Source organism: Staurois parvus, unplaced genomic scaffold, assembly GCF_062004578.1.
Source record: "Staurois parvus isolate SC_StPar_1 unplaced genomic scaffold, SC_StPar_1.0 ptg000151l, whole genome shotgun sequence".
Taxonomy (NCBI): Eukaryota; Metazoa; Chordata; class Amphibia; order Anura; family Ranidae; genus Staurois; species Staurois parvus.
The window spans coordinates 8,700,508-8,719,646 of NW_028317947.1; the positions used below are offsets into that span (position 1 = coordinate 8,700,508).

At 39.0% G+C, this 19,139-nt stretch overlaps 1 protein-coding gene across 1 annotated transcript; it reads right to left on the reverse strand.

Annotated features, from left to right (window-relative positions):
• Positions 1 to 304: 304 nt before the first annotated feature.
• GJD3 (gap junction protein delta 3) lies at positions 305 to 15,362 on the reverse strand. The gene is made up of 3 exons (XM_089674393.1): positions 15,266 to 15,362; positions 11,607 to 11,680; positions 305 to 5,524 (listed from the first exon to the last, which is right to left on the reverse strand). Exon 3 carries the CDS (start codon positions 5,496 to 5,498, stop codon positions 4,581 to 4,583), a length of 918 nt encoding a protein of 305 aa, XP_089530519.1. The 5' UTR covers positions 5,499 to 5,524; positions 11,607 to 11,680; positions 15,266 to 15,362; the 3' UTR covers positions 305 to 4,580.
• Positions 15,363 to 19,139: the final 3,777 nt, after the last annotated feature.

Sequence of the window (19,139 nt, forward strand, 5' to 3'; positions counted from 1 at the left end):
ATTAATCAATGAATGAATGCATCTAAAACGAAATTGCTGGTGTGCACATGTCTAATGGGCAGTGACCTTTTCAAAGGAAAAATGGTCTTAAATTGCTGGAAAATTACATTCTTCTGGCTTCTGTTTAAAAAAAAAAAAAAAATATATATATATATATATATATATATATATATATATACAAAAAAAATACTCAAATTTTTCCATTATTGCTGCACGATGTGTTACAGCAAAAGTGACATTTGCAAAGAAAAACAATTTGCACTTTCAATTGCCGACAAACGACATTTCATTTCCGGCTGCTATTTAAAAAAAAAAAACAAACAAAACATGGCACACAGACCCCTCCCAATTTTTTTTTTTTAAAGAAGCTGGCAATGAAATGTCATTTGCCAGCATTTACACTGTAACTTTTTTTCTTTGGAAATGTCACTTTTGCTGTGTTATATCCTAGGTTCAGACCAAACAGTCAGCTCATCCCTATTCATCACCCGATCCTAAAGTGAATATTTCATGTTTTGTATACAAGAAAAAGTTCATTGAAGAACTTTGTAACCTCAGTTCTAGTACTTCATCATTTTAAAAATAGAATGCAGCATAATTGATCATTTTAGTGCTTTTAAGGTATAGCAGACAATGTCCATATTTGGCTGTAAAAGTAGTGACATGCTGTATATTTCCATAGAAAATGGATTTTTTTTTTTTTCAAAAGTAAATCCAACTTGAGACAAATATGACGACTGTCCTTTGACTCAACTTTCTGCTTCACAGATCTAAAACAAGTGATGAGGAAAGTCAGAGAATAGTTTGAATTCTTTATCTATAAGCATATTATGGGTTAGGAATTCAAAGCTCTGAGCAAAGGCTGCCTCTATGATTCTTCCCCATTTTTGTCTTATTCCAGGCAAAAACATTTATTTTTTTAATTTTTTTGCCTAGTCCTCCCTCTCACCCTCTCCCTCAACCCATACTGATAGTCTTTTTCAGGGCTGACGATACATGGGGTAGAGACGGCCCACCTGGAAGGGGCCCAGGCCCTGTAGGTTCTGCAGGGGGTCCGGCGGCACAGAGGGGACTCTTCAAATACCTTTGGGGCATGCACAGTAATTTCAGGGACTGAGGCTCCCAGCAATTAAAGGTTTCCTGGGCCCCATCAGTTTATGTTCTCATTTTCAGAAGCAGGTGGAGTAAGCCTCCATGCTGTGGTTTCTAAGCATTAAAGTTTTGGCCTCTTTTATATCATTGCACCGAGGCAGGCCAGAACTTTAAATTATGGGGGCCACGGCACAGAGGCTTACTCTGTCTGCTCCCTAAAATGTGTAAATAGACCAATCCCTATCCCCGATGCCTGCTGCTGAACTGGTTGGGCCTGACATGGCATACTTAGTGGGGGCAATCTGCACTGGGTACAGGCACTCTGGGGTGCTTTACAACTGCCCAATAGTCAAGGTGGCAGGGGTTTTGGGGGGGCTGTCAGGAAGGCTGTATGGGGCCTGAGGATTTCTAATGGCATTCCTTGGTCTTTTTTTACCCTCTTAGTCTGAAAGTCCATGTTTGCATAAGCTTGTGTATTCCCTCACTTTCCATTGGACAGTGGTTGGGCCAAGGAACAGATTGCTCAGGCACCAGGCACTGTTAAGTGGGGAAGGATGTGTGCATGTGGTTGAGGATGGGAAGGCCATTGCCCCATACTAAATTAGTTTTTTTTTTTTTTTTCAAAGCATCTAGCACTCCAAAATGGTGGAAGTACAGCCATAGGTACCATGTAACACCTCAAGGCTGTATTCACATTTGCGTGTTCTGGGAACTCGTGCTTATTTCCCCATAGACACGCATTTACAGAACTATTAACAATAGTATAAAGATGCTGAATGGTTGTCCTTGTGATTTTTATCTCTGAAAATTCCTTCACCTGATAATCACTTCCAGCCATCCATGTTATTGGAATAAACTGCCTAGTCAACCCTCTGCCATGCTTTTCTGACGGTAAAACCAGCAGCAGTCCAGCAAGCTTCAAACAGTATGACCTCAGGTTAAAACAGATGGATATATACTTCATTTCCCCCTACAAACACATTAACAGCAATGCCTAATGTCAGATTCAGACGTCACAACAGTTTTTGCTTATGCTCGGAGGCTTTAACATTTATATAGGTCTTTTAGACGCAGGCTGGCTTTTTCCATTTATTTTCCATTTAAGGGAGACAGACTTGGCATCTGAGCTTGGAGCTGGTGATACTCAGGCTCAGCAGTGGAATTCTTCAAAAGTATACAGTCTTATGATATACAAAGCCTTGCCTGCCCTTTTTTTCCTGCCCATTATAAATCGTGACACTTTATTAGTCCTGAACCTTTTTCATCATCATTCATATATCATGGAGGGGGGTCTGTGCCAACCAAGCTGAGATGCTGGAAAAGATGCCCAATGTACCATACATAATGTTCTGTAAAGCCTGTGACATGTAAATGGCAAATATAAACATTTCAAACCTGTATTTAGCATTTTTCCTGAAGTTTCACTTTAGAGCGACCATGTCAGAGATAATAAACTGGCTGCAAAGAATACCAAACGATATGGGACAAAAGCCACACGCCAGGTTCAGTTTAAAACGTTGATATTCCGTATGGAATAGTCTGACGATCACCCCACCTGGCATCCTCACTTTCTGACGTGTTTCACACAACGAGGTCTTAATTGTAGGACCTCTGTGATTAAGCCCTTGTTGGGTGAAATGCGTCTGAAACTTTAAAACAAACGTGATGGCCAGTGTTTTTTTTCCATATTGTTTGGTGGAGCGGTGATGGGCAGTAAAGCTGTGTCCACACCTGAGATGGAAAGCAGATATCCAAGTGAGGGCTTTTGTAGCGCAATTGCTTGTTGGGTGAAATGCGTCAGTACACTTTTTAAATCAAAATTGATGTTGAATATTTGCTTCATATTGTTTGGTGGACTGTGAGCAGAGATGGGCTGGGGAGCTGTGCCCACAACTGAAATGGGGAAGCAGATATCCAAGTGTGGGCTTTTGAAGTGGTATTTATTTTTTAGGATTAAGACCACAAAGAATACCCTGCAGAAGCTAGTAAAAATTTACTTTTCCTGTGGCCAGCACCACAAAACACCGCTTGGTTTCAATGGTTCCTTCTGCTGACCTTCAGGCCACTACATGAAACAGAAGTGACATGGAGGTTGACTGGAGAAACTATTGAGCACTGCAGGGGAGGGGATCAGAAGATCACCACTCCGGGAGGAGTTGGTTTCTACTGAGAACATCAGCAGATGACTCCTCTTGAATGGAGCAGCGTTTGGTAGCACAGCCATTAAGAAAGGTAAGTAGTTACTATTTATTTTGCAGAATATTTTGTGGCCACTTTACTATTCCAGGCACAGTCATTTTAATGCTACTAATAGCTTTCCATTTTTATCTGTAGCTGCTATGTTTTTTTCTAAAATTGCTTCCCAAAAAAACCTGCCTTGCAATATGGCGACCTGCAGGCATTGTACACGTTAAACAAAAATACCATCAGTGCTTCGACTAATTGATGGGGACAAGCACGTAAAAGGTGGTACCTGTCAAAGTGAAGCCATATCGCCTATTCCAAGCCAGGAAGTTGGCAAATATTGAAGCCCTTGGATTGCTAACAGCCAAGACAGTAGTATTTTCATGTCATACATCCAGCAAGTAAATGCTGCATAAATCATCTGCCCTTACTCAAGATGACCACAGCTACAAAATGTCTGAGGGTGTTTTTCAAAGGGATTTCTCAACAAAATAAAGCATGGAGACATGGGTGGATGGGTGAGTTTGCTTTGAATGTTAAAAACAAAATTAGCGTTTTTGGTTTGTGGTGCTCAGATGCAGACTTACACTCATCCTGTTCTATCCTTGTTTTATAACCTTTATGTTCTAACCATTTGTTGAGAGGTCTTGCCTAGCTCATTGTACAAAATTTAGTAAACCACTCCATTTTCCAGAATCATACAGACAACTAAGCAAAAACATTCTTTCCCACAATCTGTGTGATATTGATCAATTCTGACATCCCTACTCTGCATGGGTTGGTTTCTACTTTTGATCCTGCTGTGGACCTTGTACAATTTATACGTTTTGTACATGAAAATAGCATCTCATTATCCACTGTTTCATGTTAAACACATTCAATAAACAACTTTTTTCGCTACCAGGAGATGCTGAGGGTGATTGCAGCAACTGACTTCTATGGTAATAAATATTCTAATAACCAGAACAACCTTTTGAAGGAAAGTCATGTGGTGGCTCTCTCCACCTCACATAGCACTTTTATTGTCTATAGAAGGTCCTCCTATGCATAGCATTCATTTCAGACAGCCCCTTCTTTGAAGGCTGAAGTGGTTATACCACATTTTGCAGCACTTTTTTTTTTTTTTAGAGTGGAGTTGTAAGACCACTAATTGCAGAAAATATCCAGCGAGAATGGATGCCTTTCTGTCATCTGGCATGGCATCTGTCTTTGTAAAACGTTTTGTTTTTTTTAAATTACATGGCTAGCATGCCAGTCAATGCACCTGCAGATCCCACTTTTACATAGTTCCACCTAGCATAGCTTTATACGGTTAAGTCAGCTTTGATCAGTCTAGATGATTTGCTACTGATAGCTGAGCTAGGACCTACTTTCAGTTTATATGCTGTACCCGGAGGATATGCAATAGAAAGCCGATGACCACCAGCCCCGCTAGCTCTCCGATCATCAGAACTTTGTCTTCGGAGAAGAAAGTTATTGGTCCTTTCATGTTCTCTGTTGGACCAATTATCCCTCTCATAGGCTGGAGGTGGACTAGGCCCTAGTCCTTCCCTAGACCGACACTTTCCCTTTACCAAAATGTGTAGCAATTCAGACAGGCTGAGAAGGGCAGAGATGATCCCAACAACAAAGTAGAACTGCAGAAAAATGGTCTTTTCTGTTGGCCTGGACACAAAGCAGTCCACTTTGTGTGGGCAAGGTGTGCGTTCACAAATGTAGTCTGAAGCTACTTTGAACCCATAGAGGAACCACTGTCCCACCAGAAAACCCACCTCTGCCATTATCCTCATCACCACATTGACAATGTAGAATGTGCGTATATGACGTCCACGCTGGTCAGCCCTTAACTTGGACCTGATGCTGCTTGGCTGTCCATGTTGTGCTGCTTCCTCTGCTTCTTCTGCATCTCTTCCCATCTTGGCATTTTGGTGCATAGAATAAATTACAAACAGCACTGCTGGGGCAGACAGCAGCACAATGTGAAAGACCCAGAAGCGGTAGTGGGATATTGGGAAGGCCTTGTCATAGCAAACTTGACGACAGCCTGGTTGCAAAGTGTTGCATACAAATTCCTCCTGTTCATCTTCAAACATATCACTACCCACGGTGGCCAGGATGAGTATGCGAAAGATGAGCATCACCACCAGCCAGAACCGTCCCACCATGGGAGAGTGCTCCTGGACAGCATCTAACAGCGAGCTCAAAAAGCCCCATTCCCCCATGTCTCCTCTTGTCCGGGACTCTTGCTCTGCATGAGAAACAATTATAGCACCATGAGAACATGTACAATAAACTATTTTTCATGATTTATTACACAGGTATATAATCTGTCATCTCCATTCACATTCAGGAAGTCATAAGTACCAGATAAATTAAAAAAAAAAAGTATACAACCATTTTCTTTTTTTTTCCAAATCTATCTCTCACATACGTAGATGTGATAACAACGCAAATTCCCCCGTGGGTACTGACTGGACTGCTGTTTGATAATGCTAGGGATTCTAGAGAGATAGGAGCACATTTTCTAAGTAGTTTTCCTGTTTACAAATTTAGTAAAGGCATGCTATAAAAATTAAAAGCACAGGGCAATTTAGGAAAAGTAGTTGTCATAATATACTAACATAAATCTAGAAATATAAAAATATAGCACTGTTTTTGCATTGAAAACTACAAACCCTAGACACTCCAAAAAATGTCCCAATACTTGTATCTGTTTGTAATTATCAATACAGTGCTTCTAGCTTTACATGCTTACAAAGGTTTTAATCTTTTATCATCATAAACACCTTTTACTTCACTATGTTAATTGATTTTGATATTTTATTGTACAGGATTTAAAAAGAAAAAAATATTTTCATAGTGGTGAACACTTAAACAAAAGCCATGGCAGTTTTGAATAAATATTTTTTTCTTTCTGGAATAACGGCTGTATGAAAGCTTTCTTGGATTATCCAAATGTAGGATTTTACAATATTTAAGTGTATTTTGATGTTCTCCTTCAATAATATTTTCAGTGCAATGATTAGAAATGTAACTCCTCTATCTAAAAATGTTGTATTTTTTTTTTTTTTTTTTAATCTGGAAAAAAAAAGTTGTATTTACGATGTGCTCTGACACCATGTGTATGTATGCGTGTGTAGCTGTGTGTGTGTGTATGTATGTGTGTATGTATATATATATATATATATATATATATATATATATACTTTTGAATTTTTAAAAGTGATATTGCTTATTACAATATACTGTATATATTATACAGTCAGGTATATAATTCTAGTGAATTTATCAAATACATATCTGATAGCTTTGAAGCTCACTTCTATATTATAATTATTATTGTGCTTTTTTTGGTAGTGTGTATGTGTGTGTTTTGTTTTTTGTTTTTTTACAGCCAGAAATATTGATGGAAAAAAAAATGTTTAATCACTTTTGCAAATATATAAAAATTGTGTATTGAAGCTCAGAAAAATATAGAAACCATTGATGTCAATTTTGTTAAATAATATTTTCAATTTTCAGGTTTAAAAAAATTGCTAAAAGTTTCTCAATACATGACTGTACATATAAAATAATAATAAATATTACCATATATATGAACATAATAAAACTATAACAACTGTAATATTGGTTGCTGCAAACATCTTTTTTTAACTTTATCTGTAGGTAACATAAATATAGATTAATTGTTATATTTAGTAATATGTTATTTTAACGTTGAACACAAAATAGCTTTCTGGCCAACACGAGCATTTAAACCTTATGTAAATGACACCATTTTTACAAAGGATAAATGTTAAAATTAGAATAATTAGCAGATAGTTGGAATTAATTAGTATATTTCATTGTCAAATCTAAGAGCTTATATAGTAACTAATGTGGAGGTGAATCGGAAGTTCTTCACCTGCCATTACATAGTACAGGATGTCGATTGTGCTGAAACATTAAACAGTATTGTTTCCACAAATTGTATAGCGTAAATAGCATCTCATAGGACATTTCTCCTCTTAATGTCCTCAACCTCAATGACAGTTATTTCAATACATCTAACAAAGGTTCTCAAGATGAGACCCAACCCAGCCTGGTTTCTTTGGGCTATAACTCCATGACTATATTTTACGGTTACCAGGATTTATTTGAATACATTACTAAAGTAATATGAAACAAGAATCTAACAAAATTATTATTTTTTAATATCATTATTATTTCCTGAAATATAGTTTTTTTTCTATTTTTATTATTAAAAAGCCCACTACATGGGAGTATGCCCTGAAATATATTAACCTTTTTTTGATCATCCCTTAACCCTTTGAGGACCGTAAGATTTTGTAACGCCAAAAGAATCTATTTTTTTGTTTTTAAAGTTTGTACACTTCAGTTGCTGTAACTAAGCCATTTCATGAAATAATGGGCAAAAAGCTAGATCCATTTGTTGTTTGTTGATAAGAACTAATATTTTGACTCAAACCAAAAAAAAAAGAAGAGTTTTAAGTTCTTAATCAGATGATACATGCAATTAAAAACATGGGACAAATACGTCCCTTGGTCCTCAAAGGGTTAATTCAATATAAAATGTTTCTGTAGCTTTAATCAGCATGTAATACTTTGCCTTCAGTTGGAGAGAGTTTTTTTTTTTTTTTTCATATCTCTTGTGATAATTGTGAAGAATTTCAGCAAATTCTGTTTTTAATATACGGAAGCAGAATACTGATGTCTGTGTTTTGTTCCAGTGTATACAGTACAGCATTTTCTAATTATAGGTCAAACTTATCTATGTAGTGACCTGTGGCTAAGTATGTCAGATAGGAATATGTCTATACCTAATTATTAGAGCACAGAATGCTATGGTACTTGGTGTTAAAGTGCCCGTTACTTAAAGAAATGCTAACAGTCCGCTCAAATCAGAAAGGCTGTAGTGTTGAAGCTTGTTCAGTCCTTGCTGCCTACACATGCTCTTTTCAGCATGGTGGACTCTCTCACTGGCCATGTACATGAGGTATGATGAGGCTGGCAAGTTTTGACACTAAAAGTTTTAACTATATTCTCCCTCAATTAATCTTTGAAAACAGGCTTTACCTAAAAAAAAAAAAAATAATAAATAGAAAGATAACACTGCTAAAACTATCCACCTTATCCACTTTGCTCTTAAAACAAGGGTTCAGCTGCTTCATTGATGTAAAGGAAGCCTTTGACAACATCAATCAGAGGCCTTTGGTCCAAATATGTTATTCTGGAAATAAACGTAATTTAGTAAAAATCTATAAACTTTTTCTACTGCCAATGGAAATAAGAAGTGGAATATCCAACCCATACATTTTTTATTTATTTTTTGTTGATTACATAGAGTTTTATGTTCAAAATAATAGCAGTCAGACATCACTAACCTGATCTATCACTGTTTGTGGTAGAAATGATATTTCTACATGGCAAATAATTTACTAGCAGGTGTAGTAGAGTAATAGAAATCCAACAGACCCAACAGTCATGACATGCATGCTGCTGATTCTGTGTAATTGAATCACTAATTGAAAGGGGCAGGTTCAAAATAATAGCAGTGTGGAGTTCTATTAGTGAGGTCATTCATTCTTTGAAAAACAGGTGGCAATTATTGCCCTTATTTAAGGAAGGAAGGCAGCAAATGTACATGCTGGTTACAGTGCATTTCTCTCTGAAATTCTAAGGAAATTGGGTCGTTCCAGACATTGTTCAGAAGAACAGCGTACCTTGATTAAAAAGTTGATTGGAGAGGGGAAAACATATAAAGAAGTGCAGAAAATGATAGGCTGCTCAGCTAAAATGATCGCAAATGCTTTAAAATGGCAACCAAAACCTGAAAGACGTGGAAGAAAGTGAACAACTACCATCCGAATGGATAGAAGAATAGCCAAAATGGCAAGGACTCAGCCAACAATCAGCTCCAGGAAGATCAAAGAAGGTGTAAAGTTACCTGTGAGTACTGTTACAATTAGAAGACACCTATGTGAAGCCAAGCTATCTGCAAGAAGCCCCGCAAAGTCCCACTGTTGAAAAAAAGAGGTGCTGAAGAGGTTACAATTTGCCAAAGAGCACATTGACCGGCCTAAAGAGAAATGGCGCAACATTTTTTGGACTGATGAAATTAAGATTGTTCTTTTTGGGTCTAGTGGCTGGAGACAGTTTGTCAGACAACCCCCAAACACTGAATTCAAGCCACAGTACACTGTGAAGACAGTGAAGCATGGTGGTGCAAGCATCATGATATGGGGACGTTTCTCATACTACGGTGTTGGGCCTATTTATCGCATACCAGGGATCATGGATCAGTTGGAATACATCAGAATACTTGAAGAGGTCATGCTGCCTTATGCTGAAGAGGAAATGCCCTTGAAATGGGTGTTCCAACAAGACAACGACCCCAAACACACCAGTAAACGTGCAACATCTTGGTTCCAGACCAACAAGATGGAGTGGCCAGCCCAATCCCCGGATCTTAATCCAATAGAAAACTTGTGGGGGGACATCAAAAATGCAGTTTCTGAGGCAAAACCAAGAAATAGAGAAGAACTATGGAATGTAGTCCAATCATCCTGGGCTGGACTGGTTCACAGGTGCCAGAAGTTGGTTGACTCCATGCAACACAGATGTACAGCAGTTCTCAGAAACAGTGCTTATACAACTAAATATTCATTAAGTGATTCAAAGGAAAGCAAAATCTTCAAACATTTTTCAGTTTATATAGTGAATGTTTGAGTTTGTAAAGAAGAATACAAACACTGCTATTTTTTGAACAGTCTAATATTCACCTTTCTTCAATTTTTTTTAGAGGAACAACATACATTTTTCTTCATGTTTTGATTTGGAATAGAATGTGTAGTGTTCCCAATGCATTTATGTGTATGGAAATAAAAGCTATTAGAAGGATTTTGAGCTTTATTCACTTTTTTCAACACACTGCTATTATTTTGAACACAACTGTATTTGGTCACTATGATTGAGAAATGTTCCGGTTGATGATGTCAAAGGCCTCCTCTACATCCATGAAGCAGTTGAAATCTTAGTTTTATGAGCAAAGCAGACAAGGCCAAAATGCAGAACATTCAGATATATCAAGGAAACTCATGGTTAGGGACAAACATGGAATACTATGCTTTATATTTATTATCTACCAACCACAATAAACCCCATGATAAGACTTTTCTGACTCAGGGAACTATATCTCATAGTTACTGTGATAGTCACTGGGTAGGATGCTCCTTACATTTGTGGTCATTGGGAAGTACCACGCTCTTACCTTACAGATCGCTAAGATCATCATTGGTGGTAAAAGATGTATATTGCACAGGGAACCCCCTCGCAAACTCTAAAGGAACCCTAGGGTTCCACAGAACCCCTGAGTGAGAGAGGCCACAGTCGAGGAACAGACTGGTTGCCAATGTACTAACTATTGCTCAAGGAACCCCTAGAAACCTCAAAACCTCAGGAGGAATCCTAGAACCACAGGGTTCTACAGAACCCTGATTGACACAAGCTCGTGTAGAAGACCAGATTGGGCGTGAATGTATTAACTACATAAGTTGAAGTTCATTTTAACTCACCTTAGTATGCAAGTTGTATATCCCAATATATGTAGTTTCAAAAGTAAATACGTTTGTGCAGAGATAGTTGAGGTGACTGCGGCCATATTAGTGTACTTGCAACAAAAACAATTCCCCGTGATAACTTGTAAAAAAAAATTTCAGTAACATTTACATTTTCAGATCAGACTTTTGGGGTGTTCCCTTCTTCTTGGTCCAAGTAGTATTTTATTTTTTTTGTCTGATAGGTAACATTTTGCTAAAATCTCGTGCAATGGTACTGCTTGGACGGAAAAAGGAACACTCTGAAAACTTGTCCTGAAAATGTAACTTTTTTTCATTTTTAGGAAAAGTTTTCGAGGTGTTCCTTTCTTCTAAGTCTAAGTAGTACCGATGCACAAAGTTTTAGCAAAATGATAAGTAACATCCCGAAAACGTGTAGTAAAAATTGCAATGTTAGAGAAATTAAAAAAGTTATCAAGGACACTGCGTTTGTGGAGTTGGTTAATACATTCAAGGAGCTGAAGCTAGAGAAATAAGTGATTGAAAATAAAAGAGATGCTTTGGCTGAAAGTTTCAGGTGCTGTGCCTGCTGGGCTCCTACATTTTTTTTTTTTTAGCCCCTCTGTCTGCATCAGGATTAACCCCTCCCTGCCTATGACTGCAGCAAGCAATATATATGTGGTGGACCAAGGGTTAATGTTGTGTGCTCTCCACTCTCGCTCTCTCTTTCTCCCAGACTGGTATAAGATAAGAATGTCTACATTTAGCGCATACCTCTCAACTGCCTTGCTGAGACATCAGGGACAGCTTTGTCCCCCCTTCACAGGGTGGGGATGCTGGCAAATCAACTGCAGAGAAAAAGCAGTTTTACACTGGAGGTTAAAGGGTTAAATGGCACAGTGTTGTCAAATAATACTTTGAGGATGTAGAGCCAGCATGCACCTGTCACATTATTCTTGTGGACAGAAAAAACCCCAAAACATTTCCCTTATGAAGCCGAGACAATAGGGCAGGCCATACCTCATGCTTTATTACCCGCAGGCACTTACCATCCATCTTTGCTGGGTTTATTGAGTAAGGCAGTGCAAAGAGCAGTGATAATGTTCGGAGTGTGCTAACCCATAGCAAACAATCAGAGTTCACTGGTTTAGAACCTTCAGATTGCCGGTTGGTTGTTATAGATTACTTCAGATTACACACTGCTCCTTCATTGTTTACCCTAATAAATAAACCATGCTATGTATAATACACAAAATACAGCCCATGGACCTCTTATGTCCTTCTACACACATACTAGGAATATCTTTTTCATCTCCTCCTAATTATACAGAACTGGACACATAGCTCTCACATTGTTTTAAACAAAGAAATTAAGACTCTTTGTTTTATAGAAACCTTGGGATATGGTCTTCCCAACACAAAAATATCAGAATCTCTTCTTTCCAAATCTTTTCTGGACTCCTCTCCTGGTTCCTAGACAAATCGGGATACTTAATTCTCATTTCCCCCTAAAACAAAGTAGCAGGACCAGGTACCTCTTTCCTCTTATTACATGACCAATTTCTGTTTTTACATCTACCCAACTAATACCACATGATCATCTGGACTCTCGTCTACTCCTAACAGATATTAGGAAACATATCACCTATTCCTAATACATAGATACCTGGACACCTCTAACTGTCTATTACTACATAGACACCTTTCACCACCTATTACTACATGGACATCAGGACACCTCTAACCACATATTGCTACATGGATATCAGGATAATTCTCACCACCTATTAATACATGGACATTAGAACACCTCTAACCACCTATTACTACATGGACATCAGGACACCTCTAACCACCTATTACTACATGGACATCAGGACACCTCGGACCACCTATTACTACATGGACATCAGGACACCTCTAACCACCTATTACTACATGGACATCAGGACACCTCTAACCACCTATTACTACATGGACATTAGAACACCTCTAACCACCTATTACTACATGGACATCTGGAGACCTCTCACCACATATTACTACATGGACATCTGAACACCTCTCACCACCTATTACTACATGGACATCAGGACACCTGTAACCACCTATTACTACATGGACATCCGGACACCTCTCACCATCTATTACTACATGGACATCTGGATACCTCTAACCACCTATTGCTACATGGATATCCGGACACCTCTCACCACCTATTACTACATGGACATCAGGACACCTCTCGCCACCTATTACTACATGGACATCAGGACACCTCTCACCATCTATTACTACATGGACATCTGGATACCTCTAACCACCTATTGCTACATGGATATCAGGACAATTCTCACCACATATTACTACATGGACATCAGGACAATTTTCACCACATTTTACTACATGGACATCAGGACACCTCTCGCCACCTATTACTACATGGACATCAGGACACCTCTAACCACCTATTACTACATGGACATCTGGACGCCTCTAACCACCTATTACTACATGGACATCTGGACACCTCTCACCACCTATTACTACCTGGACATCCGGACACCCCTAATCACCTATTACTACATGGGCATCAGTACAATTCTCACCACATATTACTACATGGACATCAGGACACCTCTAACCACCTATTACTACATGGACATCAGGACACCTCGCACCACCTATTACTACATGGACATCTGGACACCTCTCACCACCTATTACTACTTGGACATCAGGACACCTCTAACCACCTATTACTTCATGGACATCAGTACAATTCTCACCACCTATTACTACATGGACATCAGGACACCTTTCACCATCTATTACTACATGGACATCAGGACACCTTTAACCACCTATTACTACATGTACATGAGGACAATTCTCACCACCTATTACTACATGGACATCAGGAGATCTCTTGCCACCTATTACTACATGGACATCAGGACACCTCTAACCACCTATTACTACATGGACATCAGGACACCTCGCACCACCTATTACTACATGGACATCTGGACACCTCTCACCACCTATTACTACTTGGACATCAGGACACCTCTAACCACCTATTACTACATGGACATCAGTACAATTCTCACCACCTATTACTACATGGACATCAGGACACCTTTCACCATCTATTACTACATGGACATCAGGACACCTTTAACCACCTATTACTACATGTACATGAGGACAATTCTCACCACCTATTACTACATGGACATCAGGAGATCTCTTGCCACCTATTACTACATGGACATCAGGACACCTCTAACCACCTATTACTACATGGACATCAGGACACCTCGGACCACCTATTACTACATGGACATCAGGACACCTCGGACCACCTATTACTACATGGACATCAGGACACCTAGGACCACCTATTACTACATGGACATCAGGACACCTCGGACCACCTATTACTACATGGACATCAGGACACCTCGGACCACTTATTACTACATGGACATCAGGACACCTCGGACCACCTATTACTACCTGGACATCAGGACACTTCGCACCACCTATTACTAAATGGACATTAGGACAACTCTCACCACATATTACTACATGGACATTAGGACAACTCTCACCACCTATTACTAAATGGACATCAGGACACCTATAACCACCTATTACTACATGGACATCAGGACACCTCGCACCACCTATTACTACATGGACATCAGGATAACTCTCACTACCTATTACTACATGAACCTCAGGACACCTTGCACCACCTATTACTACATGTACATCAGGGGTTACATTTCACCTTTTACTAAGACCTAGACATAAGGACACGTCTCGCCTTGCCTCGTAACTTCCTAACACGCAGACATCAACACACCTCTCATGTCCTAATATATCTCTCATGTCCTAATACACCTCTCATGTCCTAATACACATACAACAGTACACCTCTCACCTCCTCCTAATACATAGTAGTCAGGACACCTCTCACTTCTTCCTCATACACAGACATTGGGATATATCTTGCTTCTTCCTAATATACAGGTATCAAGAGAACACCTCTCATCTTCTAAAACACAAACATCAGGATACATCTCACTTCTTCCCAATACAAAGATATCAAGACACCTCTTACCTCCTCCTAATACAAAGATATCAGGACATATATTCCTAATGCACACATAAGAATACCTACCTCTCTTCTCCATGTATAAACAAAGTTCAGGACGCGTAAGTCTAACTTCCTTCTAATACACAATTATGAGCATGCATGCTGATCATGTCCTTCTAATGCACAGGTAATAAGCACCAGCTCCCATGAGAAATGTGAAAAACTAAAATGAAGCAATCCTCCCAATAGTAAATTCAGTAGATAGCACCCCTAGGATATGACCTTTTAATTCTACAATCCCCACCTGTATACAGTAATGACTTACCTGCATATTAGGAATAAAAAATCCACAACTTCACAGACTGCTTCCAACACAGCAGTTTATAGCCTGGAGCGCTGAGAACTGTTTCACTTCATTTTCCCTGGACAGTATCAGGATGAGAAGTTATTTAGGCACTGCCTGACTCCGCCTTTTTTTTAAAGGGACAGAGACCTGCTGATTGAAATTAATGCATTGTTCCATGTTTGACCTCTTCTACATTGTTTGGTTTTTTTAGCCATAGGTTCAAAAAAGACACGAATCCATAGAGTTGGTTAGTCCAGGTTTTTAATGATTTGCAACTGATTTTAAGGAATCATCCACTTTACAGAAAAATCCCTCTTATAACAATGTTCTATTTTTTTCTATTTGTTCAAACATTGTATTTAGAATCTATCATTTCATGAGTTTACGACTAGTACTAAACCAATGTGTTGTCTTTTTTTTTTTTTTTTGCCAAATTCATCTTTAAGTGGTTGACAAAAAATGTCATAAGAAGAAATTGATGTTCCGCTCTTTGCACATCTGTATAAATAACTGCACTAGTTGGTTAGCAATTTGAAAATACATTATTATTAAATTGTGTGTGTATATAATTTTTTTTTTTACATAGGTGTGTGTGTCTGTGTGTGTGTGTGTGTGTGTGTGTGTGTGTGTGTATATGTATATATGTATGTATATATATGTGTATATATATATATATATATATATGTAAAAAAATATATATACATAGGTGTGTGTGTATGTATGTGTGTGTGTGTGTGTGTGTATATACATATATGTATATATATATGTATGTGTGTGTGTGTGTGTGTGTGTGTGTGTGTGTGTATATATATATATATATATATATATATATATATATATATATATATATAAAATGTGTGTATGTGTCTGTGTTTTTATTATTATTAATAATAATAATAATAATATGAATAATTAAATATAACAGCTTGATTATTAAAGCTTACATATAATAATATAGCCTAGATATTTAATATTATTAACAATAAATATCAGTAAAAATACTTTGCAAACTAAACATCCTTTACTACTTTAGTAAATCCTTCTAATACCAAACATTTAGTGGTAAGTAGAAGGAATAGGATGCTATAACTCCTGTAAAGCCTATTCTCTAGCAAGGATATTTTTCAACTTGGGTGTAAGCTTACACGATTTTGCATCATATTATCAAACAAAAATGTTATGTTCTTAATTTGCTGACATAAAAAATTCATTTAGTTTCGGGGCCAAATACCAACTCACCTTCATCAGGGCTACAAAATTAATGAAACAAGATAATGAAAGATGGAACTTATGTTATGATATTGTGATATAGGTTCCTATTTTTATTATTGTGTTTCATTTACTTTGTAGCTCTGATGAAGGTGGAGTGGTGCATGAATAATTATATTTTTTTGGACTTTCATTGTTTATTTGGTTTTGGCACTCATTTCTAATGACGTCTGGGTACCAGTTGATGGAAGCCGTGTTTTACATTAGCTACCCAACCAGAACCAGTGAGTTAGTTTAACAGTTTCCTTTCCTTTTGATCATACGAATAAGTCTTAAAGTGCTAGCTCCTTAATAATTTGTTTTTCTAGAGATCGCTATTGCATCTAGAACTACATTGTGGGGGGAAGGGGAGAAAATCACATGCTCCCATAGATCTGGAAGTATTGGGTATATTGAGTTTTGGGGAAGTGAACCATAGTTGAGTATATGCAGCACTGGGGGCCGGGGGCTAGAGTTGGCCACACCTGCAAAGGGGTAAATAAAAGAGTCGGCAACTCGGTGTCTCTACAGGAAACCACAATCTTTCATAAAGAGGTGTGCAAACCAGCATACAGCAGTGCTACAGCGTTTCAGCCCAAGTTGCCAGTTCTTTAATCCACCAGCTTGCATTTGCTGTAGCTTGTGGAAGCTGAGAGCTAGGCACAGGTCTGAGATCATTGCCCCAAATGAGAGAGGGGAGGTAGGAGCACTGCCCTTACTTTTCAGTTGCCCACACCTACCTGCAGTACCAACATCTCTACCACTCTACAATGTGAGAGATGCAACTGTGGGTGAAAAATCTCCAGCCCTACCAAGAATGGCCAGAACTTGGCCAGATAGCTACTGGGCATAAAGGAGACTATGCTAATTTCTGCAGGTATACCCACTCCCAGCTTTATGTTTTTAAGTTACTGCTGTGCATACCATGGATGGTAGTGTGATATCCAAAGTCATCCGAATGAATGTTTTCTATTCAACCTTTTAGTTCTCAGACTTTTCTCCAACAATCTTCTGGTGATAGCAACTTTCCTAAACCCCCCTTGAGTTCCCACCTCTCTTGTATCCTTTACTGTCAGATTCTTCCTCTTCTGTGACTAAGGCCACAGCTTGATTCCTTCCTAACAGCTACTGGAACACAATGCTGGCCCAGGCATTTACTGTCTACAGACATGATGTCTTACACAGAGCCTGTGCCAGAACACAGTGGCCTGGCAGGATGTTGTCCTCAGCAGATGTTGATTGTGTTAAGGAATGCACACAGTCATTCAGTGTCCAAAGCTCAGTTTCAGTATTACTATGTTGTATTCTGTCCTTTCCCTTTCTGATTCTGCCTTATTTAAAGGACTGTAGATACTGTAGATATTTAGGTGCCTGTATTATGCTTTAGATCCTTCTGATTTAACTTGGTGGCGGTTCCTTTAAATGTCCAGCATAGCCATTATTATATTATACTAATACTTTACAAAATATATATGGTATCTCCCAGAAGTGAGTATACCCCTCCAAATTTTTGGAAATATTTTATTCTATTCATGTGACAACACTGAAGAAATGACACTTTGCTACAATGTAAAGTAGCGAGTGTACAGCTTGCATAACAGTGTAAATTTGCTGTCCCTTCAAAATAACTCAACACACAGCCATTAATGTCTAAACCGCTGGCAACAAAAGTGAGTCCACCCCTAAGTGACAATTTCCAAATTGGTACCAAAGTGTCAATATTTTGTGTGGCCACCATTATTTTCCAGCACTGCCTTAACCCTCTTGGGCATGGAGTTCACCAGAGCTTCACAGGTTGCCACTGGAGTCCTCTTCCACTCCTCCATGACGACATCACGGAGCTCGTGGATGTTAGAGACCTTGCGCTCCTCCACCTTTCGTTTAAGGATGCCCCACAGATGCTCAATAGGGTTTAGGTCTGGAGACATGCTTGGCCAGTCCATTAGCTTTACCCTCAGCTTCTTTAGCAAGGCAGTAGTTGTCTTGGAGGTGTGTTTGGGGTCGTTATCATGTTGGAACACTGTCCTGCGGCCCAGTCTCCGAAGGGAGGGGATCATGCTCTGCTTCAGTATGCCACAGTACATGTTGGCATTCATGGTTCCCTCAATGAACTGTAGTTCCCCAGTGCCGGCAGCATTCATGCAGCCCCAGACTATGACACTCCCACCACCATGCTTGACTGTAGGCAAGACACACTTGTCTTTGTACTCTTCACCTGGTTGCCGCCACACACGCTTGACACCATCTGAGCCAAATAAGTTTATCTTGGTCTCATCAGACCATAGGACATGGTTCCAGTAATCCATGTCCTTAGTCTGCTTGCCTTCAGAAAACTGTTTGCAAGCTTTCTTTTGCATCATCTTTAAAAGAGGTTTCCTTCATGGGATGACAGCCATGCAGACGGGCCTATCTACCGTGAGGTAAACAAGGCGTTTGCCTAGGGCGGCAATTTTTAGGGGGGCGGTACCGCACCCCGGAAGAAATTACCTTTTGAGAAGCAGCAGACAGAGCCATGCAGAGCCTCCATCTGAGGGGTACCTTCGGTACTCTTGCAGTGGCCTGGACAGCAGGAAAATCGATGCGGGGGAGGGCAGTTGCAGAGCGA